This window comes from Homalodisca vitripennis, unplaced genomic scaffold (assembly GCF_021130785.1).
Source record: "Homalodisca vitripennis isolate AUS2020 unplaced genomic scaffold, UT_GWSS_2.1 ScUCBcl_5548;HRSCAF=12325, whole genome shotgun sequence".
Classification (NCBI taxonomy): domain Eukaryota; kingdom Metazoa; phylum Arthropoda; class Insecta; order Hemiptera; family Cicadellidae; genus Homalodisca; species Homalodisca vitripennis.
In genome coordinates this window covers 21,201-46,830 of record NW_025781665.1, presented here as the reverse complement: position 1 = coordinate 46,830, position 25,630 = coordinate 21,201, and the positions used below count along the sequence as shown (strand labels likewise).

At 32.4% G+C, this 25,630-nt stretch overlaps 1 protein-coding gene across 1 annotated transcript; it reads left to right on the top strand.

Annotated features, from left to right (window-relative positions):
* The first annotated feature begins 336 nt into the window (after positions 1 to 336).
* Positions 337 to 25,562, top strand: LOC124373436 (ATP-binding cassette sub-family C member 2-like). Its single transcript, XM_046831807.1, has 6 exons — positions 337 to 467; positions 2,958 to 3,108; positions 12,719 to 12,803; positions 16,948 to 17,147; positions 21,460 to 21,636; positions 25,299 to 25,562. The coding sequence occupies exons 1-6, from the start codon at positions 337 to 339 to the stop codon at positions 25,485 to 25,487; spliced, it is 933 nt and encodes a 310-aa protein (XP_046687763.1). The 3' UTR covers positions 25,488 to 25,562.
* The last annotated feature ends 68 nt before the right edge of the window (positions 25,563 to 25,630 follow it).

Here is a 25,630-nt window from a genome sequence, read left to right as displayed (position 1 = left end):
TTGTTTGGCTACATTTAAAGCAATGAAGGCCCTACAGTCTAAATTATCAGGTTGCTTTTCTGCCAACATCAAAGCAGTATCGTCTGCATACATTGTAGAAGAGGCATACTCACTGAGATGATTGGGTAAGTCATTAGTGAACAGTATATAGAGTACTGGTCCAAGGACGGATCCTTGAGGAACCCCTCTACTGATAGGAAGTTGATCAGATCTTGCATGGTAAGTTGTGTTTGTTCACTGTATATTTGATCTCAACCAATTGAGTTCTATTTTTTCAAGTAGCTTGAAAACCACCTTTCTTCTGTATTGTGAATTCCCAATGTTTTAAGCTTTTTAATGAGCAAGTTATGTCCCAGACTGTCAAATGCTTTAGAAAAATCTAAGAACAAAGCTGTGGTCAAGTTTCCTTCTTCCAACTGGTCTATTCACCTTCAACCTTATGATGGCTGTAGTGGTGGATCTTCCAGGTAGGAAGCCGTGTTGGTGTTCAGATAAGAGATTGTTAGAATAGAGGTGTCTCATCAATCTTGTTAAAACAATTTTTTCAATTATTTTAGAAAATCGTAGGAATAAGAGATATCGGTCTATAATCACTTGCAACTGTGCATGTCTTTTGTTTATTTATCGGGATAACCTTAGCTACTTTAAGATCGTCTGGAAAAATGCCTTGTAAGAGAGACTTGTTAATTATGTTTGTCAATGGAAGCCTGATTTCTTCGACTATATATTTCAATACAGTGGATGATATATCGTCAATTCCAGCTGAGGGTTTTGATTTCAGTGAAAGAATTGTTTTTTTCAACCTCGGTTAGATTTGTCATTTCGAACTTAAAATCAGAAACATTGTTGATTATGTCCATTTGGTTGTCAGTGAGGTCAAGATTTTGACCGGCTTCTTTCAGTGTTTTCTCCGCTACAGTTGTGAAATAAGTATTTAGGTGTTCTGCTATTTGGAGTGGATTCTGAGTTTTCTTTTCCGTCAACTTCCAGTTCAATTGCTGATTCCGTGCATTTTTTTTTGTCGTTCACTGTTTATGGTGTCCCAGATCGCTTTAGGCTTGTTATCAGCATTGTTAATAAAGTCGGTAGTTGCTTGTCTTCTACAAAATTTCAATCTCAAATCATATGCTTTTTTCCTTTCTGCTGTTAATCTTTTTGCCTCAACCCCAGGTCTTAATTTTTCTTGCTCAAGAGCCTCAAGAAAGTCTTTTTGAAGTCTGTTAGCAACAGGGTCTGACATGCTTCTAAAGTTATGCCTTTGTTTGGATCTAGATTTTTTTGTAAGGGCAGGCTGTGTTCATTGCTGAGGTGAGGATGCCACTAAGTTTATTGTACGCTGTGTTTACATTTTCTGTATTTATGATTTCATCCCATTCCTGATCGCCGGAGAATTTCTTTTAGGTGGTCCAAATTTTTCTTGTTTAAGTGCCTTCTTTCTGAATTTACAATGGGCAGAGGAGCTGAACACTTGTAGATTGAGCTTAGCTGTGCTTTATGATCAGAAATCCCAGTAGTGAATGTAGAGACATTGATTTCTTGAGGAGTGATATTACTACATACACAGTCTATGGATGAAGATGTAGTATTTGTCTCTCTGGTAGGTGGGAGTTGTAAACGGTGAATATTGTATGCTGCCAAAGTATTAGTAAGCTTTGCGTTGTCCCTATCTTGTTTTAGACAATCGATATTTATATCCCCCATGATTATAATACGTGACTTCCATACAGGTACAGTGTCCAAAATGTCAGATACATGGTCAAGGGCTACGTCAAGATCTCCTCCAGGTGGCCTGTAGATTCCCAAGACATAAGTGCATTCCTGTCCCTCTGAGATAGCAACTAGTTGCGTTTCACACACCATTTCTATTGATGGTTTTGCAATGATTGGTTCTATTTTATATCCAAATGTATTGTTCTTATAAATGGCAACTCCTCCTTCCATACTTTTTTTCCGCCATCTTGTTTCTGTTTTGGAGATTGGCATTCACTATTGGCTTATTGGTGAAGTTTTTGGGGTTTCATTGTTTTATCTAACACAAGGAATGACAACTAAACTTATTTAACAAGCTCAAGTTTAACATTTTTAAGTGATGTCATTTTGGCTAGGGTGTACCTTTTCAGGTTGGGTTTGTGGCATTGTGTTCTACTAATAGAGACCTTTAATTTAATGTATAACTCTACCTATGCTCTCATTTAAGATTTTCTTCTGGCTACTTGTGGACCATCCCCAGTATGATGGAAAATATTTATATTTGCTTAAAAAAGTAGATTTTAGTTATAGTACTTGTGTAACATTTCATTGCTCTGCAATAGTTCAGAAAATAAATTCCATTCCCGAACTTTTTGTAGATAATTTATAAAACGGGTTTCAATTGCATATAGTGTCAATTTTTGCAACCTTTGCTGTAAGAGACTTAACGAACGAATATGATATACAAACAGGGGAGAACAGTGGTGTAAATAAATTTGATATAATTCTGTCTGCCAATTGCAAAAATAATTTTGAAAAGTTAACAAATATATGTATCCAGTCTTTATCAATTCACAGTGGGTAAACATGTACATTAGTGCCATCACTCACCAGCCGGAGACTTAATTACGTTTTACAGGTTTCACTATGCTGAAATAAGTCTTTATGTTTATTTTCTATTTCTCTCGAAGTGGTTTGGGATTTATTGTGTTCTCTTAAGAGCTGTGGTGTTTTGTTGGCTTTTTTTTTAGTAAATTACACAAATTTTCTGCTGTGAAGTTTTGAGTTCATCTTCATTGCCAGGATTTGTTTACTGTTGATATGTATTCTTAACCTAACATTTAGGTTTGACAATTGAAAAAGAGAATAGGTTCCTGTTCTTTAAAATGAGTACTTCAGCTTTTTTGTTACCCATTATATGTTCATAATATTGATTGTCCATTCATGATAAGTTAAGGTAAAATGCTGATACAATTTGTTTGTGACAGGTATCGTTTCACGTTCGTTTGGTGTGTTTGTTCTTCTCTCGACGAGCGCAATGTTCTCACTCCTGAGATCGCATTCGTTGCCTGTGCACTCTTCAACGTCATGAGGTTCCCCATCTACTACACACCAATGATGGTCCAGTTCATTATACAGGTATCCTACTGTTTCAATTTTTCATAATTTAATTCAGATCTAAAATTGTTTTATTAATTTTAGAGCATGAGTTCGAAAATTACTTATAAAACTGTACATTTGAGAATTTCTGATGATGCTCCTAGGATTTAATGGGTTAATATGGAGTATTAGGAAAACGTAAGAGAAAATATTTTGGTTTTTTCTTAAATGTTACTAAGACAGTTTCTTTAACTTCATTGCTGACCAATTTTTCCTATGAGTTAGGCTGTGTTAAATAGAATAATTTTTCGTTTTTAAGTCGAGATGCGAAAAAAATGTCTTTTGTCTGGAACAAAATAATATTTTTAACCATTTTGTAAAAAATCCATAAAAGGGGCTTGTAAACGCCTCTTTAGCACATAGCATCATATGTTGATGCTATTGCGGTGAAGAAGTGGTAATGCATCAATGATCTCTTAGTCCACATGTAACACTTGGAAATTGTAAAGTAATATTAGAAAAGAAATTTCTTCATTCATCATATATTTATATCTCTAAATATAACCATATGATAAGTTACATATTTTCCACTGTATACAGAAATGTTTTCCAAGTCAAACTCACAATCACAATAAATTTAAAAACAAAACTGACTTTTACATAAGTTAAACAATAACCTTTACTACTGCGACCTGTGATTGACTACACTAGCCCACTGACTACTGTACTATACTACTTATTACTGTATACTATTATAGTAGTAACATACTAGTATACCAGTCAGCTGAGCTACCTGTAGGTGAAAAGCAGGTGCGCATGTAGAGGCGTAATTTATTGTTGAAACTGCCCATTTTTCCATTAGACTCTTAACTTGTATGAAAGATGAAATGCCCAAGTCACTTCGATCTCATAATACATTTTTTAACTATACAGAGTTGTGGCAGATTGTTTCATAAATATATGAGGTGGAAAATAACTGGAATTAGTATTGGTGGAATCAAAGAACGAATGCAATAAGGCTGAATATTATACAGCTTATCACCTGACTCCCCTCCCACCTCACCTTGTGATTCGTCTGGCTCCCGTACTCATTTACTGCTTCAACAATCTCAAATCTCGTTCCTTTAATAGGTGACTTGGACTTTAGGGAGCAAAACAGTTACAAGTGTATTTAAGACAGGGATGTTGTGTGTGGCTAAAAACATCTTCACTGGAGCTTGTGAGCTGGAAAATTGTCCTGGTGGAGGATTCATATCTGTTTTTTCCATAAATTTTTCCGTTTTTTTTCTGTACATGCTCATGTACAGTAATAATAATAATCTTTATTTGCCTTCATGAAAATGTACAAACATTATATAGACAAAATGGAATAATATACTTATAAAATATACATTGCTTTACTATCTATAAAGTAGAAAAAATGAAACATTAACTAAAAGTATAATAATTACATAATTTCTTGCAAACAGAGGAGTAATACACACACAAAAGAGGACTAAACTACTGTGTTAGTGTGGGAGTCTTAGTTTAATATTTATTATTTTATTAACCAGCAAGCAAACCAGCATAACTTTAACTATGATATGATCTGATTTTTTAATAACTAGATAAAAAATTAAGAAAACACATTTTAAGACAAAAAGTATTGAAATTGCATAAAAAACGAGTAAATGTTGACAAGAGATAAACATTGAAGGGTAAATATACAACATATAGAATCAGCATTCTAATTAGTAAAAGTAATTCTATTTCATGACATAAACAAATCAAATAAGGTTAAAAACATTGTTAGTAGCCACTTTGTTAATGATTTTTAAATCCAGCAAATGATATATTGCCCTTTACAAATTCAGGAATAATATTGAAACATTTATAAGACAAATAGACAGGGCACTAATGTAGTAATTGTGACTAATGATCATTAATGTATTTGAACAAGGTTATCGATCTTTTTAATATTAACATCGGTTTTTTTATGACAATGGTCTGCTCATGGGTGTTTTTTCGCCACTCTTGTCTTCACAGTTACCTTGTTTAAACAATCAAACACTTGTGTTCGGGATAAACAGTCATCGCTGTACTTAAACAATCAAACACTTGTGTTTCGGGATAAACAGTCATCGCTGTACTTAAACAATCAAACACTTGTGTTCAGGATAAACAGTCCATCGCTGTACTTAAACAATCAAACACTTGTGTTCGGGATAAACAGTCATCGCTGTACTGTTGTAACATTACAAAGTTTTACTTGCAGATTTTTCAAGTTTGAAAAGAAATTTGATGTTCACACGTGCTGTTTTCTCTGGATACTCAACATTGTTTTGACACAGAGACAAAAGGTTAACGGCTTTATGACTGGTGCTAAGAGTGGAATAAGAATGAGCCAGATGAAACACGAGAAAGGGAATTCACATGACCACACGTACTATAATGATGCTTATTGTGTTCGTTCTGTGGCTTCGCCAATAGTTATTCAGTTATTTTCTAGTCACGCCTTGTACATGTTATAACTCTTGCATTATTTAATATCCTCTTTTACAGAATTACTGGTTTGATTCTTAAACAAATCAATTTTTATACTTGATAGGTTGTAACATCAAGATTTTATTATAAACAGATAATTATACCTCCAAGTTCAGAGGACTAATCTTGCTAAGGAAAACTAAAACATTTCTAAGCTACTAACTCATTAATAAGCTTAACTTATCACAACTAAAAGAAAACAAATCATATACAGTGACGTCACAGGAATTGCCAACACTCAATTGGTTTGGAACACGTCAACTGATCCAAACACACATCCAACTTCCACATCGCAAAGTGTTGACACAGAGCTGCCTGGCCGCCTGAACTGGAGCAATGACCCAGACACTGTGTCAGCGCTGACCTACAGCAATTCAGCCAGCTACTCTAAGAATTATATTTATTTGTAACAGTTGCAATTCTTTAAATATAATAACTACTGGAAACAGACAAACCAGGATATAAAAAACTGAATCTGCTCATTTTCAGAGCACCTGACAACTCTTTAAATTAAATATAATAACTACTGGAAACAGACAAACCAGGATACAAAAAACTGATTTACTCAATTTTATAACAGTTGACAACTCTTTAAATATAACAACTACTGGAAACAGACAAACCAGGATATAAAAAACTGAATCTGCTCATTTTTAGAACACCTGACAATTCTTAAAATAATAACCATATATTGACTACTTCAAGATTTTAACTGAACCCTGACAACACTACAATAGCAATAAATATTGATTTTTATATTTATTACTATATTGACAAAATCCTCAGATAAATACTTGTTATTTATGCTTACCTGTTGACAATCCCTACTGCAACTCAGAACTGCAATAACACCAAACATCTGTGCTGCATATTGCCACCACTAAATTGAAGGAGCAGAAATCATTACTTCGCTGTTTTATCCGTTCACACAGCCCCACTGTAAAAGGACACCAGATAATGCCAAACACCAGAGCAAAGGCTCGAAACTACCCCTGTGGAGAGTGTGGTATTGGGGTAAAATACTCCAGTATTTTATGCACAGGCACCTGCAACCTCTGGTACCATGGTGGTTGTGTGAATCTTACAGAAAGACAAGTGACAAAACTCACAAAGAAAGAGATATCAAACTGGAAATGCAGAAACTGCAACATCTCTCCTCCATCCCCAACCAAAATCCTCCTCGACTCTAACCAAGTTATGAATAATCTCCCAATACTAGACAACCCCGAATCAACCACTATACTTCACATAGACCGTGCACCACTATCAGGAGCAGAGGAAGTTTTCCAAGGCACCGGTGAAGAACATTTCCAACCTAACATAAAAGAAAAGCTCTGCTGCTCCACCCCCAAAACACAAGGGTTAACTGTGAGCAGTACCGGCCTAGCAAACAACTCATTAAAAGAAGAATTGGAGCACAGTCTCACTGAAAACAAATTGTTTGCAAATGACACTCATACTATCGTGGAAAAAATACAAAATCTAGTAAATCCTGAGGAAGCCAATCTCAATTTGTCTTTATCTCTTGCAGCTGAGTCAGGTAGTGTCCTTCTACAGGAGAATACAAAGCTAAAAGCAGAAAACAATAAGCTACTTGAAAAATGCATGAGACTCGAGGCGGAGCTGGCAGATACTTCAGAAAAGACAGAGAAAATGGAGCTAACTGAAGAAAAATATAGAAGCAAAGTCGAGAATTTACACCAAGAACTGGCAAAGTTACAGAGCCAGCTAGACAAAGAGAGAAATAACCAAACAAAGCTCGAAGAATTTTTTGAAGAACAAGACAACAACCAACGCAAACTTATTGACAATCTAGAGAAAACAATTTTTAACTTAGAAAAAACTATAAAAGAACTCACTTCCAAATCGGAGTCAATAAAATCAGTAATCCCTCAAGCTACCAATCGGGACGTTGGTATTCAAACATGCTCACATACAGGAGAGACTCTCTTACCATTGATAACAATTACCGAATTGACTGCCCTTAAAAGAAGGCAATATGAAATAGAGTGTGAAATACAAAAATTAAAAGAACAAGTTGGGAAAACTTGCTCTCAAACCCCAAATCCCCACAAAATGACATCACATCTAAGTCAGAAAAATAACTGCTCTAAATTTAATGTATCAAAAAAAATCTCCAAAAACAAAAAGAAGACTCAGTTCAGTGTAGCTTTGCAAGTTGCCAAATGCAATGAGGCTGCAACACTCCAAGGACAGGACTCAAGAAAACAACCAGGGCGACAAGCCTCTAAAACGAGTCCTCTGACGACACCAACATCACCAATGCCTGGCCTTAAAATAACTTCACCTTCCACATCTTCCCATAAGATCTCAAGATCACCACCAGCTTTAGCAAAAATCAGAAAAGAAGGAGAAAGTATCGAGGAGTTCTTCAACCGTCACATTGATGAGTACAAGGACAATATTAACATTTATAAAGACAATGTAAAAAAATACGGCAAACCCTCTGCATTATGTGAAACTGCCACCTCATATATGCCTAACCAGTCTCCTACACAACCAGGACCTCAGACTCAAACCTCTTCACAGGATGCGACCCACCAACTTGACACTTTTTTAGACAAAACCAAAATCAAGTCCACAAGGACATAGCTGAGCCGAAATTAGCAACAGCACAAGAACCAAAAATAAATCAAAATCCCCAAAATATAAATTCTTCCAAACCTAGAAATAAGCACCAGAAACTCATGATTGCACACCAAAATATTGACGGCCTTCAGAACAAAACCGACAGACTTGCTCATTTTCTCCACAACAAACCAGACTTACTAATACTTACTGAGCATGGCTTAAACAACGAAAAGCTGGAGAGCACTAGAATCCTTGGCTACAGACTTATAGGCAGCTTTAATAGACAACAACACAGAAAAGGTGGAGTGGCTGTCTTTGCAAACTTAAACCTTAAAAATAAAATTACAGTAATATCCTTATCAGGAACCACATCAGAACTTATATGTGAAACCATCCTTCTGAAAATTGAGATGAAACAAGGATTCTTGCACCTTTTAGGTTTATACAGGCCACCTAGTAGCAACTTGGAAGAAGCATTAGATATTTTATCATCTGAATTGGACAAAATAACATCTTTTAAAAACCCGGTACTCGTAATAGGGGATGTCAATGTAGACAACCTGGTGGCAAGCAACGACAGAAGAAACTTGGACGATATGATTTACTGCTATGGACTGAGCAGACTTCACCTACCCCCTACAAGAATAACCAGTCACAGCAAGACTTCTATAGATTTCATATGCACAAACATTAACGAAACTGAAATATCAACCAGAGTGCTAAAAACAGGCCTCTCAGATCACACTGCCCAGTTATGCTTTATCTCTACAAACATGACAAGCCCCACGCAGACACAATCATACAGAAGACAATTTAACACAAGAACCGTAGAAGAACTGAGGTATAATCTACAAGCACAGGACTGGTCACAAGTTATGCTCACAGACAATGTGGATGCTGCTTATAAAGCGTTTCATGGGATCCTCCAATCTGCAATGAACATAGCCTGCCCTCTTAAAATAGTAAAACATAAAAGAAATCCCACCAAGAATATATGGGATGATGAAAGCCAGGCGCTAAAAAACGCATACTTAGAGGCACTAAATCGAGAACACATTACGGGCCATCCTGACGACAAAAAAGAAACAGCCCAAAGGAAAAAATCCTACGACTTAAAAATAAAAACACTAAGAAAACAGCTTAACTCCTCCTACATTGAAAGATCTGACAACAAATCAAAAGCCATGTGGAAAGTGATTAATAATGAAAGAAAAGAGAGATTAGAAAAAACTCAACTTGAACGCTTAAACATACAGGACTACGCATCAGACTCTCCAATAGACATTGCCAATTACTTAAATAGCTTCTTTGCTACAATTGCTGACAGAACACTTGATACCAAAGGAAATGAACAACGAACAACACACACAATAGAACCAAATTACATATCCCAAATACCAAGACTAATTTTCCAGGAGACAAATGAAATAGAAGTCGGAAACATCATAGACACCTTAAAATCAAAAACATCAACAGGAGACGATGAAATATCTTCTAAATTGGTCAAACAATGCAAACATGAAATTATCACTCCACTAACAACTATTATAAACAAATCACTTTTACAAGGGACTTTTCCCAGCGGGTTGAAACTCGCAAAAATTTATCCAAAATATAAGACTGGAGCAACTGATGAAGCCACCAGTTATCGGCCAATCTCACTTATCTCCACTTTTTTCCAAAATCCTGGAGCGAGTAGTGCTAACTAGACTACTGGACCATCTCAAACAGCACCACCTTCTTACTCCGAGACAACATGGTTTTGTAAAAGACAGATCTACAGCAACAGCACTGGTCCAACTAATTGAAACCATCATTGATAAATTGGAAGCAGGATATATAGCCACAAGTATACTTTTGGACTTTACCAAGGCCTTCGACTGTCTAGACCACAAGCTCATTACAAAAAAACTGCAAACTCTGGGAATCATTGACAAAGAAATAGACTGGTTCAAGAGCTACCTCAGCAATAGGACACAGATTGTGGAAATTACTTACACTACACACAACACGGTCAAAAAAGTAAAATCTGAACCACTACCAGTAAGCAGAGGAGTGCCGCAAGGCTCTGTTCTTGGACCCGTCTTGTATATCCTTCTGACTAGCGACTTTCCAGAATACCTTCAAAACTATTGTGAAATGGTAATGTATGCCGATGATACAGCCCTTATTGTAACAAATAAAAACAAAGATCAACTAGACATTGACTCCTTTGTACCTTTCAATATGGCTAAACAATATTGCAACCTAAATGATATGGTTTTAAATGAATCAAAAACCCAACAACTAATTTTTACAGCTACTCAAAATAACTATCATGGCCTCCCAGAAGTAACTACAATAGAATTCGGAAAATATTTAGGACTCACCTTGGACCGAAATTTATCTTGGGAACCACACATCAACCAGCTCTGTCAAAAACTAAATAGCAGTCTTTACGCAATAAGGAGAATTGCACAAATCAGCAACACTGATGTAGCTATGACAGCATACTACTCGTTGTTTGAATCTCACTTGAGATACGGCCTGATAGCCTGGGGAGGCACGACAATCTCAAATCTCCAAAGGGTGCTGGTTCTACAAAAAAGGACAATTAGAGCTCTAAAAGGACTAGGACCACTTGACACATGCCGAACAGCCTTCAAAGAACTGAGAATTCTGACTGTAGTAGGACTCTACATCCAAGAGACAATCCTCTATACAATCAAATCAGGGCAAGCAAGGACTGGAGACGGACACTCCTATAACACCAGACACAGGAGCAACTTTCTCCTAAATCAACATCATCTCAGCTTATTTGAGAGGAAACCTTCTTATCGAGGAGCAATGTTCTTCAACATTCTACCTGAATCCCTAAGAAGACTGCCAGAAAAGAACTTCAAAGCCTCCTTGAGAAACTGGCTACTGGAGCGACCAATTTACACCATCAAAGAATTTGTTCAATGTAGAACACACAATTTTTGACAAGCACTAACTCATACACCAATTGTAACATAAACATGACTTTTGCCCTGTTCTCCAAGAATATGTGCAATAAAGAATATTCTATTCTATTCTAATTAAATTATTATTGTCATTTACACAAAGCGTTAACAAAGCCATATTTACATCTAAGAGACATAGTCAAAAAGATGCTATAGTATATACATTAATATTACAAATGTTAAAATACAGTACTAACTAATATTATAATAATCACCTTTTTAATATAAAATAATCTAAAAACTAATATTTTGGTGAGTGAAAAACTCTAATCAAATCATAAAATATGGTTTTGTGAAGCCAGTTATTGAGTTTAGTTGTAAAAATGTTTGTTGGATAATTATTAATTAGATATTTTAATTTATTCTAAATTTTGGGATATTATAACATGAGTATGTTGTTTTATACTTAGCCTACAGTTTTCTATTAACATATTATTTTTATTTCTTTTATCGCAGTAGTTATGCACATTACTTGTTACAATAAGATTTTAAATATTTTTAGTAAATAAAATACCAAATAATCAAAATTATAAAGATTAATAAAAGTTTACAGTTCAAAAATAAGGAAAAGAGGTTTACAATAGTCAAGAGATTGTACATTAGACATTGACCTAATAGATTTCTTTTGCAGAAAAAGGTTATTGAAAATTTAAGTACTATTTCCCCTTAACATGAAACTATACCTTAATTGATTGAAAAAAGCATAATATGCAGATTTTATGTGTCTCAGGCACACAACTCATTACACGTCTTAGTAAAAATATTACTCACAGTTGACCCTAGACCCTTGATACTTGATTAGAACCTAATTTGACCAGTTTCCGTTAATAACAAATATTTTTCTACAATTAGCTACATAATCATTAAAAACTCTTAGTAGAATTTCCAGTGACACCATAATAATTTAGTTTTAAGATTTGTATTTATGAACACAATCAAATCCCTTCCTCATGTCACAGAGATGAAATATATGTAACTGTTCTTGTTTTGTAAATTTAAAATTAGGTCTAGATATTTTGTTGTTATTGCATCATAAATTGAAATACCAAAATAAATAAATAGCTCTTAGACTATACATTTATTTTACAAATTCTTGTAATATACCTAAAGCATACATGACTAAAGACGCATGTAACATGAGTGTTTGGAATTAGCAACATGGTCACTCTGATGTTCTTTTATTTGAATTGGCTGACTTGTCTTTTCTGTTCATTTGTGATTAGATTTCACAAAGTTTATTTCATAAACTTTCAAAAGCTGTAATATTATTTTCAAAAACATATGCAAAAAGGTAAACTAATGCTGGATAACTCATATACTCTCTTAACCAAGGAGACTATTATTGCCATTCCTCTAGCTACTCCTGGTATTGTATGGTATAAGAGCAAGGAAGCATTGAAGAAAAAATAATATAAGATCTTGTCGATTCTATATCTCCCTTGAGAAGGTACCGCCACAAGTAGGGGTTAGGAACTATCTATATACATTTATTATTACCAGTGTACATTGTTTACAATTTTATTTTATTTCAAGCTCTTTGTATGTTTTAGTTTTTGGTTGCATTGAAGAGAATAAATAAATTCATGAATGCAGATGAGCTGGACTTTACTTCAGTCTCTCACGATACAAACAAAAGTGAGTAAAATTTAATTATTTGTTTTTTATTACTTTAGTCCAACATTATAATGTATTGCAGACAGAAGTGAAGAGCACTAAACTTATTAATCCATGAATTTTTTTAATGCAGAGATGTTTGTGAAATAATAAGACAATACAATAGAGTACCAGCAGATTATGAAAAAAAACACAACATAGCATTTCTTTACAGAGATTCTTGTAACTTTGCTGTCCTGTGACATTTTGATCCCCAAAATCAATAGAGTTCTTCCTTGGGCTAAGGGAAATCTATATACCAAGTTGAAAGTCTCTAGGACGTTTCTACCAAGAGTTATTGCACAGTTAAACAGACAAACAACACGATTTTATGAAATACCTGTTGGGTCCTTAAGAAGTAACTCAAGATTATTTCACTTGTGTGTTGTGTGGAGTTCCAGACTCTTGTTATTACCTGATGCCTTAAACTGTAATGATTTTTTTTTAATTTTAATTTTTTTAATTGTAATGATACAACATGAAATGAAATGAAAAAGGCCTTTATCAGAGATAGAGTTAGGGCTATCAAGCGCTCTCTACCACTCAGTGTCACATCGTATACAGTTAATTTACAATAGTTTGTTACAATTGCGCTAAATTACTAACTTATACTTTAAATACAAAATTGCTTTACCTATACAAAATTAAATGAACTTAAAGTAAAAATCTTCAAATCCAGTTTTACTTTATATGTTCCATTGACACTTATTCATCTTCCAATCATCCTTGTCGGCTTAGTGTAGATTTAATACTGGTAGTAGTAATCCTTGCAGATCTGAGAGCTCTGGTTCCCATCCAATATTCAAGTGTTCATCATCTAGTACATGTCTTTTCTGTTCTTGGATTCAAAAATCGAGATTCACCAATTTAATACAAATAATAAAAGTATTACTGTATTTAATAACTCAAATGTTTATTAACTTTGATGAGAAAAGCTTTTTCTCAGTCTCCTATTAAGCCATCCTTCAAAAGAATAAAAATTCCATTATTGTAAAGTCACCAGCTGATCTAAATTCACTTTACAACTCCAGGTGTTGTAAACTTACTTTGCATAACAATCTCCTTGATATTAAGATTTAATGTATTCTGTGGTATTTGGTCTAAAGAAATTATTTTTTTTTATCTGATGATTCAATTTTACAATAGTTTATGTATTTCTATCTTATATGTATGATAATTTGTTTTATGTTAATTTTACCTCTAAAATAGGTTGCTAGTTTTTTTATTAATTTTAAAATCTATTGATTTATATATGTTTATTGTAAGTTATCAAAATTGCATGGGTGTATATTCTTCTTCTTGTATGGATTCCTGTGTGTGTGTGCGCACGTGTGCGTGTGTGTGTGTACATATGTGGTATAAACTCCTAAGTTATTTATTAATCTTTTATAAAAAAGCATAAAATAATATGAACTGCTAACTTTTCAAAACAAAACTGTAACATCTCGTAAGTTTCTTATTATTTTTTATGCTTACAACTATAGACAGTTAAAATTTTCCTTTCTGAGAAAAATTGTTTTGACAGAATCCACCTGTTTTAAATTTGTCATAATTCTTTCTGTACTTTTTGCTGCAGAAGTATTGTGTCCAAATTCTTTTTAATTGTAGCATAATATATTGATATTCCGTAGGTCATATGTGATTGAATTAAGGAAAATTTAATGATTTTAAGTGTTTAGTTACTACTAAGTTTAGACATTTGTCTGAATTGAGTCAAATTTGAAATTTGGGTTATACAGTTATTGCAGGCAAAAGTTTTTGTGTATGTAAGATCTAGTTAAGATACGTTATTCCATGAGAAGAATTCATCCAGCCTGTAGAACACATAGTCATTTAGGCAACATCGAAGTATCCTCTGTAAAGCTCTTGAGATATCTTTCACATGTTCTTTGTACTGATTGAATGTACTCTCCTGCTTGTCTAGTGTAGTGGCTTTTTAGTTGACTTTTTTGGAGGCTATTTTGTAAGAAGCTGCAATCATGGCAGCCACCATACAAATTTACTAACATTCTTCTGTTATTCTTCACAATACTTTTCTTAAATGCTATATACTAGTAAGGTAAAAAAACCAAATTAATATGGGCAAACTTATAAAATGTAACAATAGTGTAACGTGTCTATAGTAAGGTTAATTTCTATAAAACAATTACAACTATTTTTGTTTTAGTATAAGAGCGATCAATTGGGTTCTAAACTAATAACCCTTTATTTTAAGAATTCACAAGTTCCAATGGAATTCAATAATTAAACTCAGTATAAATTAATAGTAATTTTAATAAAAATTTAAAATCAATAATACAGCAACGCCAAGCTATCTTTTTTACTTTTAATTTATTCTCAATTATTTCGTATTAATAAGCCATCAAATATTCACATGTCCAGCCTTAAGATTAACAATCAATCAAAGAATCAATAATTGTGTCCTTCAAGTTCTCAGTACTAATATTTTCAACACTAACTCAAAATAAAAATCTTCATTGAATTTCAAAATAAAATGATCTTCTTCTAATATAAAATGAAACAAATAATAAAATAAGATTTCTTCTCAAAGTAAAAATCAAACAAATTAAGGTGATATTAATAATTAATATATGAACAAAGACAATGTCCAACCAGTTAAACTCAAAGTTGTATCAATTAAAAAGTACTTATTTCCTGTAAATTTTCAATTTACGAGATTATTGAATTATCCAGAATAATCTGCTTGGCTTTGAATATTAAATTTAGGAACTTGTTAAAATATATATAGAATCTCAGAACATAAAATAAATTTTCTTTATCAGTAGGCTATTCCTGATTTAACCAACTTCAACAGGAAAATATCATCAATCAATTTTCTATTTAAATGTTAAATTCTAACTTTCACAGTACCTCACACATCTCCTGAAGACTTCACCAACTAACAAAAATAACTGTTATAGATAAATAATTTAAACTTCAAACTTTAAATTTTGAAAAGAATTTTAATCTTAAACTCAACCTTCCTACCGAAATATCTATACGGCAAGAGTAGGCTATCACTTCTACACGAACTTCTCTCTCTGAGCACACAGCAAAAACTCTCCTGAAAAACTTACTTGAATCCACCGGAAGGATCTAGAAGTCCCTCCCACCATCTAATCAACCTAACATTGGCCAATCAAAATTGAGCAAACACAATGTCTGAACTGGATGGTACCTATCCAACTCAGACCTGTATCCTATGCTCAATACCTAGAGACAAAAGGAAGCTTCTAGGCATTCCTCGAACCCGACACAACAAGAAATTCAGCACTGCTCAAAGGATCGCAATTCTTACAATTCACTTATTATATAAATTTACAATTCTCTTAATCTAAATATAAATATTCCTATAAATAATTAAATAATGTAGGAAGCATCCTATAAATAGTAAAAGTAAAAAAATTAATTTTTAGAAATTCAAGTTATATGTGGTACATTAAAAAGTGTATTTCTGTATTGATTTATTTACAACTTTTACAGTGTATTCCATATGTACTCTAAAAAACTTTTCATACGTGTTTTTTTTTCTTATTTTCTTTCTTGTTTTATAGCAAAGTATTTAAGAATGTTAATTTGTTTATTATATACACGTTTTATATAAATTGCCAAAAACATGTTATACAAAAATAAAATACATGTATCATATATATTTTTAGAAATACATTTATTATAGTTAGTATTGAAATTTTTGTTATCGTTACAATATTTTTAACATCTGTGGGACAAAATGACACGGGAGACTGATGATTTAGCTCTTTGTATTATTATAGTTTTATGTTTCAATTAAGTCTACTAATGAATATGTTAAAATGACAAATTATATATTTTAATGAATTTTTGAAAATATTCTTGCATTATGTAAAACATCTGCCTGCCACTCAGCAGTTTTTCACATTGGAGGGCTCTAAAGATAAATTTGAAAATTATTACAATAGCAGTTATTAATGTTGTAATACTGTATAATTGTTTAATTATTTTATCATTAGTAGTAAAAACCACATCAAACAAATTATAATTCTATTTAATGTGCTTTATTCTTTTAGATGGAAAAAAAACAGTGTATGCTTTAAAATCCAAGAAATCAAATCTTGGTGAGTTTACTTATGTGAATTTTTGTTTTTAGAGGAACCGTTAATTATAGAAGATGGGACATTCTCATGGGGTACTGAGGAAGATGACAAGCCTGTTTTGCGCAATATCACACTGAAGGTACAGCCTGGACAGTTGGTAGCAGTGGTGGGGGCCATTGGTGCTGGCAAGACTTCCCTTATATCTGCCTTCATGGGCGAAATGGTCAGGAATTCTGGTTATGCCAATACCAAGGTATAGTAAAAATAACGTGAACCAACCATCATTTTGAATTATGTATATTACGTAACAAGAGAAAAGCTAAAGAAATACCTTACCAAATAACTTTTACATTTTTCAGCCAGATACTATAAATTAAAGAAAGTGGTCTCATAATTGGAAAAAATTTTTTAAATTAACTTTAACACGTGAGTGATTGCACCCATATTTTATACACAAAAGGTTCAAAATAGAAAATTTTATAATGCTTACTATTTTATTATTTGTGATTTTCCTTCAATGGGAAATCTTCTTCAAAAATCTGTGATTAGTTTCATTAACTGTATCCAAGAATATACTAATTTAAATAATCTGCATATGACAATTAGTCCAAAAAATATATTACAGCACTGTACAATGTACGTAAAATATACACATTCCGTGTGGACAAACAAGCACATAAATTTTAACTTTTTTAAGCATATAAATAAAACATTTGTTCTTACTTCAAAAGAAACATACTGACATGTTAGTGATCATGAAACAGCAATTTTCATGGGTGAGATTTCAATTTTAGTGCACATTATAACTAATCACAGTGAGAAGAGTAGGAGAGATACAGACCGGCTGCTCCACAGCTAGATGTGTACTAAGCGTAAGAATCTTTTTACCCCAAGATAGTGGCTCTAACTCTGCTCACTGCCAAGCTAGTCCAAAATATCTGTTACTTTCTGAAAAGCCATGGTATGTAGCTGTCAAACAATTGGTTTATAACAGTGTTAAGTTAAAATATATGTCCATTGAAAATATTTGTTATTAGATATTTTAAACATAGAACTTAAATTAGTGCAGCTGGTAATTCATTTCTTTTGTAGAGGAAATTTTTCTATTGATTTTCCAAAAAGAAAGTAATGTGTTCATACAACAAAGTAGGAATATGCCACATCATAAATTATATAACAGGCTTCACTGAGGTGCTCTGCAAAATTTCAAGGCTATTTTTATATAAAGATTTTTTTCACTGCCTTAGGGTTTTTCTTTCAAATCGGTAGTGTGCCATCATCTGATCAGCACCACTTGTATGAGCGTTATATTTCACTATTTGGAGAGGTTTAGGCTTAATATGACTTCTTTTGTCCATAAAATCCACTATGTTATTTTTGTGTTTAGTCCAGATGTTTAAGAAAGTCCTCTTGTATTCCATTTCCCAATCATCACACAATTTGCATAGCATGCGGTTCTCTCACACGCCTTCAGGAATTAATTAGTTACTTCTTGAGGTGTAAACTTTCGACCAACACGTAATGTCCACATGCAATATGTTTTTCAGTTAATAATTTAGAAGCAAGAGCGTAGCTGATATAATAATTGTCTGTATACACTGAATGGCATTTCCCTAAATAATCCTTCAAATGTGTTGGACAACCTTCTCTGTATGCCCTGCACCACTTACAGTAGTGTCTGATTTGCCTGTGTACATGAGGAATCTTAGTATAAATCCCCAATGCTCTGTCAAGATGTATAATTTGACACAAAATGTGTGCCTTTTACTCTTTATATATTGATGAAAGTGCAACCTTCCTCTCCATAGTACCATAACCTCATTAAGAGATCTCTTTTTGAGGGTACTAAACACTTTCCTTTTGGTCATTGAAGTAACCTACAATAAACTAAATCTTATCTATGGTGTTTGTGGTACGGAGGTCAAGAGCGTTGTTGTTTATTTTGCAAAAATGCAAACAACACATAATGGACAAGAATGTTTTCCAATATTCTTTGATTTATTTTTATTGTACCTGTGTGCATTAAAGTGCCTACAAATGTCTTCATTTCAGGTACTGTGATGACTTTCTACACACTGATTCTTGATTTCGGTGTCAGGGTTGGTTTATAGTCAATATCGTCATATATAATATATATAAAATATCGTCAAATAGGAGTGTGCAAAAATCTGTTGAACCAACCCCAGGGACTGGCATTAACAATGATTCGGTTCTGACCAAATTAATAGGCCACATACCTGTTGTTGTAATACTTCATACTTCAAGTTGGAATCTCAATAACAGTAGACTCATCACACTTTCAGAATAGTCAGATGAAGAATCTGAGGAACATTCAACAACTCTTTGAATGAGGTCCACAGAACCATCACATAATTTTGTTCATTGTTTGTGTGAAAGGTACTGTAACCAGAGGTACTTAGCACTGCAGGATCCATATTAGAAAACAAACATACAAATAATGTACAGAAAGAATTACACACTTTACCTACATAAATAAAACAACACACTAAACATAAAACATTCAAAGATTGCACGGGGCTCCTATTGAACAGAGCCATGCCGCGCAAACACGAACAAACAAAACTGAACACAATGAAGTGTTAGTAACAACTAAAAATGTGGCAGAGAATAACTCATCTACAACCAATGGCTGAACTACACTGAGGCATTGGTGGCAGTAGAGCGGCAAGGTACCTCGTCTGGGGATGTTCTTGCTGCATGCATAGGTCTGCTGGCTCCCTTTAGAGTCGGCCACACTGAATGTGTTAAGATAACTTCCCTAAATACTGAAAAAGAGGAACTATTTTTTAACACTCCTTGTGAAATTATACTCATGTAAAGTAGGAAATTGAGGTTTTTTTTTAATCAAAAATAAAAACGAAATAAAAACACCTGAAAGTAAAAACACTTATTTTTACAGTAAATACATGACTTATAGCTTCAGAGAGTAACATGATTTTTATTTACCCATGCTTAAGAAAATATATTTTTTAAGTAATTATAAATTAAGAAAATTAAATGTTTGTTTAAATATTTATTTTCTTAACATCCCCAAGAATACAGTAATTTGAAGCTATTTTGATATGGTGTAACATAAACCTACTTTAAAATTGCAACAATTAATCTGTTTGAAAATTACCACTCATATTTAAATGAACTTTACGTGATAAAAAGATAAAGTGACACATTATCATAAAAACTTTCTTATTAAATCCAGGTAAAAAAGTTATATAAAATCTAAAACTAGGAACATTTTTAATAAAATACTTTTTAATATAATAAAGCCACACATCAACCAAAGGATTTTTTTTCTCATTATGAAACAAAGCAAACTTATTAAAAATTTCCTTGGATTAGTTCAATGTAGCTTTTACAAAAATGTTATATGGGTCATGGATTTGTAGGCGTATTGAATAGTCCACTACAATAATTTAGAATGTATGTCTTTAGATAGGTCTTTGAGTATGTTATTTCATATGAAAAATGGCTTTCTAAATTATATAAATAAAAGAGAAATATACTAAATTTCATGAATTAATTTGCTATTATTAGTAAACATACTGTAAATACTATAAACATATATGTTTATATTAATAAAATATCACATTTAAGATGTACTTAAATACCTACACACATAGTAAATAAGTGTCCTAGTGTCCTCAATGTGCCTATGGACCCTATGAATCATAACATCTCTATAGAATTTGTATTGAAATATTCCAAGGACATTTGCATTGGCTAAACGGTTTTATATTTTTGTAATTTTTGTTAATGAGTGACTTTATTACAATAGAATATTTTGTTTAATCAAAATGTTCATAAAACTTTAGGTCTTATTGCTATTTTTGATCTGGATTAAAAAGGAAGTGTTTATGATATGAGTCATTTTATTAAATAGATCTTTTTAGTATGATATCTATTTAATTAAGGGGTAACCCTAGTTATCATTTCTGAATCTTTGTATGCTACTTTCTATGATAAGAAATAGGTTAACCTATTGAATTCAGGCTATTAAAATGCTTATCAATTGCTTATCATTGCTGTAATAACGAATTTATTATGTGAACTAACAGGAACAAAGAAAAACTAACTCAAGGCACATAGTAGGTAGAGGCTTTGCCTGTGATAGTAGGGAGCAGGATCGTGCCTGGTAGCTATTGAAAGTATGTATACGTGGTTTCATAACAGTATTTATTAAGTATTTAATTTTTTATGTGATTTTGTTGTTGCCATTATGATTACCCATGAGACCGATTTTAAAATGTTTACTAACATTCAGCCAAATCCCATGGAATTCCATGCGCAATTACCAATGTCAGTGTTGCCTATATAGTATTGAAGCTTAATTACTACATAGACATTTTAAAATAGTCTCAACAGATAAAAAAGGCCTCCAAAAATGAAGATCAGTTCACTGGCTTTTAATTGGTATACATTTTCATAATGAATACTGAAAATTGAAAGGCATATATATATATATATATATATATATAATTAATTCAGTAAACTTAATGTTCACACAGAGCAGAACTGTATCCCTTACTGTATACTTCTATGTTTTGCAGGGAAGAATAGCATATGTAGCGCAACAGGCTTGGATCCAGAATGCAACAGTCAAAGACAATATTGTGTTTGGAAGCAATTTTGATGAAAAACATTATTTCAAAACAGTAAAGAACTGTGCCTTAGAACAAGACTTCAAGATGCTGTCTGGAGGGGACGCCACAGAGATAGGAGAAAAGGTAACATTGAACTGTTTGTAAAAATATAAATTCTCTGTAGTAATTTTTTCTCTAACACTCGAAATAAAGGAAGGAAATATATTTTTAATAAATGTATTCAAAGAATATTAAAAATAAATTTAAAATCTTAGAATAAATTATCAAACAATTTCTGAACAGTACAGTCTTATTTATTCGAATTAAATGTCAGCCATGAATTCATAAATATGAATGTATCAGGTAACTTAAATAATTCTATTGTAAATAGCTTTTCTCCATCAAAAAATTATAATTCAATAAATAATATACATCAATTTCTATTTTTCACCAAAATATTCAACATTTCCCTTCATGTAAACCAGCCTTAGAAATAGTCTTGGATGAAATCAAATCTAATATAGTGATTTTTTACAGAATTAAAAGATTTTGATATAAACTAACACAACTGTAAATAGTTATGTACTAAATTTTTTGCTGCTGTCTTAAAATTGTAGGAGGTGGAGGGGTTATGATCTTGTGTACTGACTCTGTAAAAGATAAAAATATTGACATTTCTGAAATTAAAAAAACTAGTTGTAGAAAAGGAATTACAATTCTGCTCAGTAGAAGGCAAAATAAGTAACTTATCATTAATTATAGGTAGTCTGTACAGAACACCTGGTAAACAGTTTTACAATGTTTTTGTTTTTTTTGGAAAAACTCGATGCAGCTTTAGTGATAATATGTAATACATTTTACTATATAATTCCAGCAGGGGATATTAATATTGTTGTGTTGAAAAAGTCTGGGGTCTGTGAGGTTCTACAAATTACACTGATCCAGCATAATATATGGTATCTGGTACAGTTTCCTACATTTAAATCTTAAAGTGCAATTTATAATACAATTAATAAGATGAAATTATGAATTGCAGTTGTTACAGAGTTTTCGGATCATGATGCTCAGTTGCTAAAAGTTAATTTATCAATTGAAAAACACAATTAGCCACTCACCCAGTTTAAAAGAAAATTAAATAAAGAAAACTGATACATTTCTTTAAAAAAATAGCAACTGAAACATGCTATGGTCTGTATCAAGCTCCTGTAGATTACAAATATGATGATTTTTATAATATTTTTAGCTAATACTTCAACTTTTGTGTTCCATTAGTAAACATTAATGTTCTTCCTGGTAGAATCAAAAAGTCACTAATACGATCTTTTCATCTTAAACCTCTAGGTGAAGTGGAGCTCGACAAAATTATATCATTTTTTTAAAAACAAATTATGGCAGGGCTTGATGAAGTACCAATTACTGTTATTAAAAAACGTAAAATATTTTTTAATTAAGCTGCTGATGCATATAATTAACTCTTCTTTTATTAGTGGTATATTTCTGAATAAACTAAAAATTCCTAATATCAAAACTGTTTTTAAAAGTGGTAAAGTAACGGATCCTCCTAATAATCTATACTCCCAGCTTTTTCAAAAATTTACGAGTGGCCAATGTATGTTATACTTGTGGAATTTCTTGAAACTAACAAATTATATGACTAGGACCAACATGGTTTTAGAGGAGGTAAATCTGTTACAACTGCTGACATTGACTTTGTGAATGCAATAGATAGAGGTGGCCAAGCTGTAGGGATTTTTATGGACCTCAGCAAGGCTTTTGAAGCGTATGCCATAGTAGCCCATTAATTCATTAAAAATATTAGGCATAAAGGATATTTCTTTACAATGGTTTAATTCATGCCTTGAGAATAGGAAGCAGTATGTAGAACTGGCATATTTGGAAAAAATGAATAAATTAACCAGTGCTAAATCACAAATGGAAACCATTTTGTATAGAGTTCTATTTTGAGACCAGTTTTGTTTCTCTGTTATATTAAAGGATTTCCAACAATTTTCATGGGTAAATAAAGCAAAATGTGTTTATACACGAATATTTCTAACCTTATTGTATCAAATAAACAATTAAATGAAATCAAAAGAATTTCCAAGCAAAATTTAACATAGATTAAAAACTACTTCAGCGATAAAAACCTTTTACTTAACCCTGATAAAACTAATTTTATGTTATTCCCGATGCAACAAAACAAATCTAAACCAAAACCATCAATTGAAATCGATGATATAGAAATTAAACAAGTAGACCAGACTAAATTTTTATGTTTGATGTTAGATGAAAGTTTGACATGGGACACTCATATTCTGGCTCTTAAAAAATAAAAATATCCTCTGGATTGTAGCCCTAAATACACTAAAAATTGTGTACTTTCCTCATATTCACTCCCACATCTCATTTGGTGCAGTTTTGTATGGTTTGACTAGTAATAGAAATCTGCAAAATATTCTCTTATTTGCAGAGCTATTCGAATAATTTCAGGTCTAAAACCACAAGACAGCGTAAGAGGTCTCTTTTCTAATTTATATATTTTGACAATTTATAGCATATACAGGTACATTATGGAAACCATTTTGGCAGTAAGGAAAGCTAATAATAGATTACCAAAACTTGGCTCCTATCATAATTACTTAACAAGAAATCGGAACCAATTGTCAGATCCAAATATATATAATACCATAAACCAGAGTATTTTTGTTTGTTTATATATATATAAACACTGGTTTATGGTATACAGTTTTATAACAAGTTGTCACAACATATTGTTGGTATAAATAATGATTTTACGTTTAAGAATTGAAACGATACCTTATTGAAAAGTGTTTGCATTCTTTTGATGATCTCTTATGAAATTTCATCATTGTTAATAGGTTTATTATAAATAATTTAAGCAAGAACTGTGATGATACCATTCAATTTTTGTATGTTTATTTATGCACAAAGATTTAACTTCGATATATAAATATCTTACATATCTTTATAGTAAACATATTTTTAAAATATTACTTTTAAAAGTATTTATGGGTGCTACTTCAGAATAAAGATATGTCTATGTATTATCCTTATATCTAAGTAATGTACAGTACATGCCAAATTTCGTCCAAATCTGTCCACTAGTTTTGTGTGATTGTTTTAATCATCCAAACATCAAACATTTTTAACAATCTTTTGCACTTTTAATATTAATAAAATTAGATTTTATAACTACTATCAAACAGTAAAAATTACATTGAAAACAGAAAACAATTCATTTTTGGCATTTGAAACATCTAACTATAATGTTGTAGAACAATAATTATTTTATTTATCATTTCAGTTACTGACATTTAGAAATCTTAAAATATTAATTATAATAATAGAAATTTTTCATACATTTGAATATCAAATTAATATATCAAATAATAAATGTTATTAATAAACTTATTAGAAATGAATTATATGATTGAAAAGTATCAACTTCAGTAAGGTCAGAAGCAAAGAGTAAGTCTGATATGAGCAGTGTACAGTGATGCAGAAATCTATCTGATGGACAATACACTCAGTGCGTTCAATTCTTATGTCAATTAATGTCTTTGTGATTGTCACTGGCTTTACCGATATAACTGAATGTTGTATTTGTTGGGTATCAACCTGAATGGAGGACAGAAGCAGAGAGTGAGTCTAGCACGAGCAGTGTACAGTGATGCAGAAATCTATCTGATGGACGATCCACTCAGTGCGGTCAATTCTCATGTCAATCAATACATTTTTGTGATTGTCATTGACTTAACCAATGTAACTGAATGTTGTGCTTGTAGGGTATCAACCTGAGTGGAGGACAGAAGCAGAGAGTGAGTCTAGCACGAGCAGTGTACAGTGATGCAGAAATCTATCTGATGGACGATCCACTCAGTGCGGTCAATTCTCATGTCAATCAATACATTTTTGTGATTGTCATTGACTTAACCAATGTAACTGAATGTTGTGCTTGTAGGGTATCAACCTGAGTGGAGGACAGAAGCAGAGAGTGAGTCTAGCACGAGCAGTGTACAGTGATGCAGAAATCTATCTGATGGACGATCCACTCAGTGCAGTCGATGCTCATGTCAATCAATACATTTTTGTGATTGTCATTGACTTAACCAATGTA

Excerpts from the sequence above, each read along its gene's own strand:
- LOC124373436 (XM_046831807.1), top strand. The coding sequence starts at position 337 with ATGAGCAAGTTATGTCCCAGACTGTCAAATGCTTTAGAAAAATCTAAG. Across the intron at positions 468-2,957 it reads TGTAGTGGTGGATCTTCCAG|GTATCGTTTCACGTTCGTTT; the intron begins GTAGGAAGCCGT and ends TGTTTGTGACAG. Across the intron at positions 12,804-16,947 it reads CTCTCACGATACAAACAAAA|AGGAACCGTTAATTATAGAA; the intron begins GTGAGTAAAATT and ends TTTTGTTTTTAG.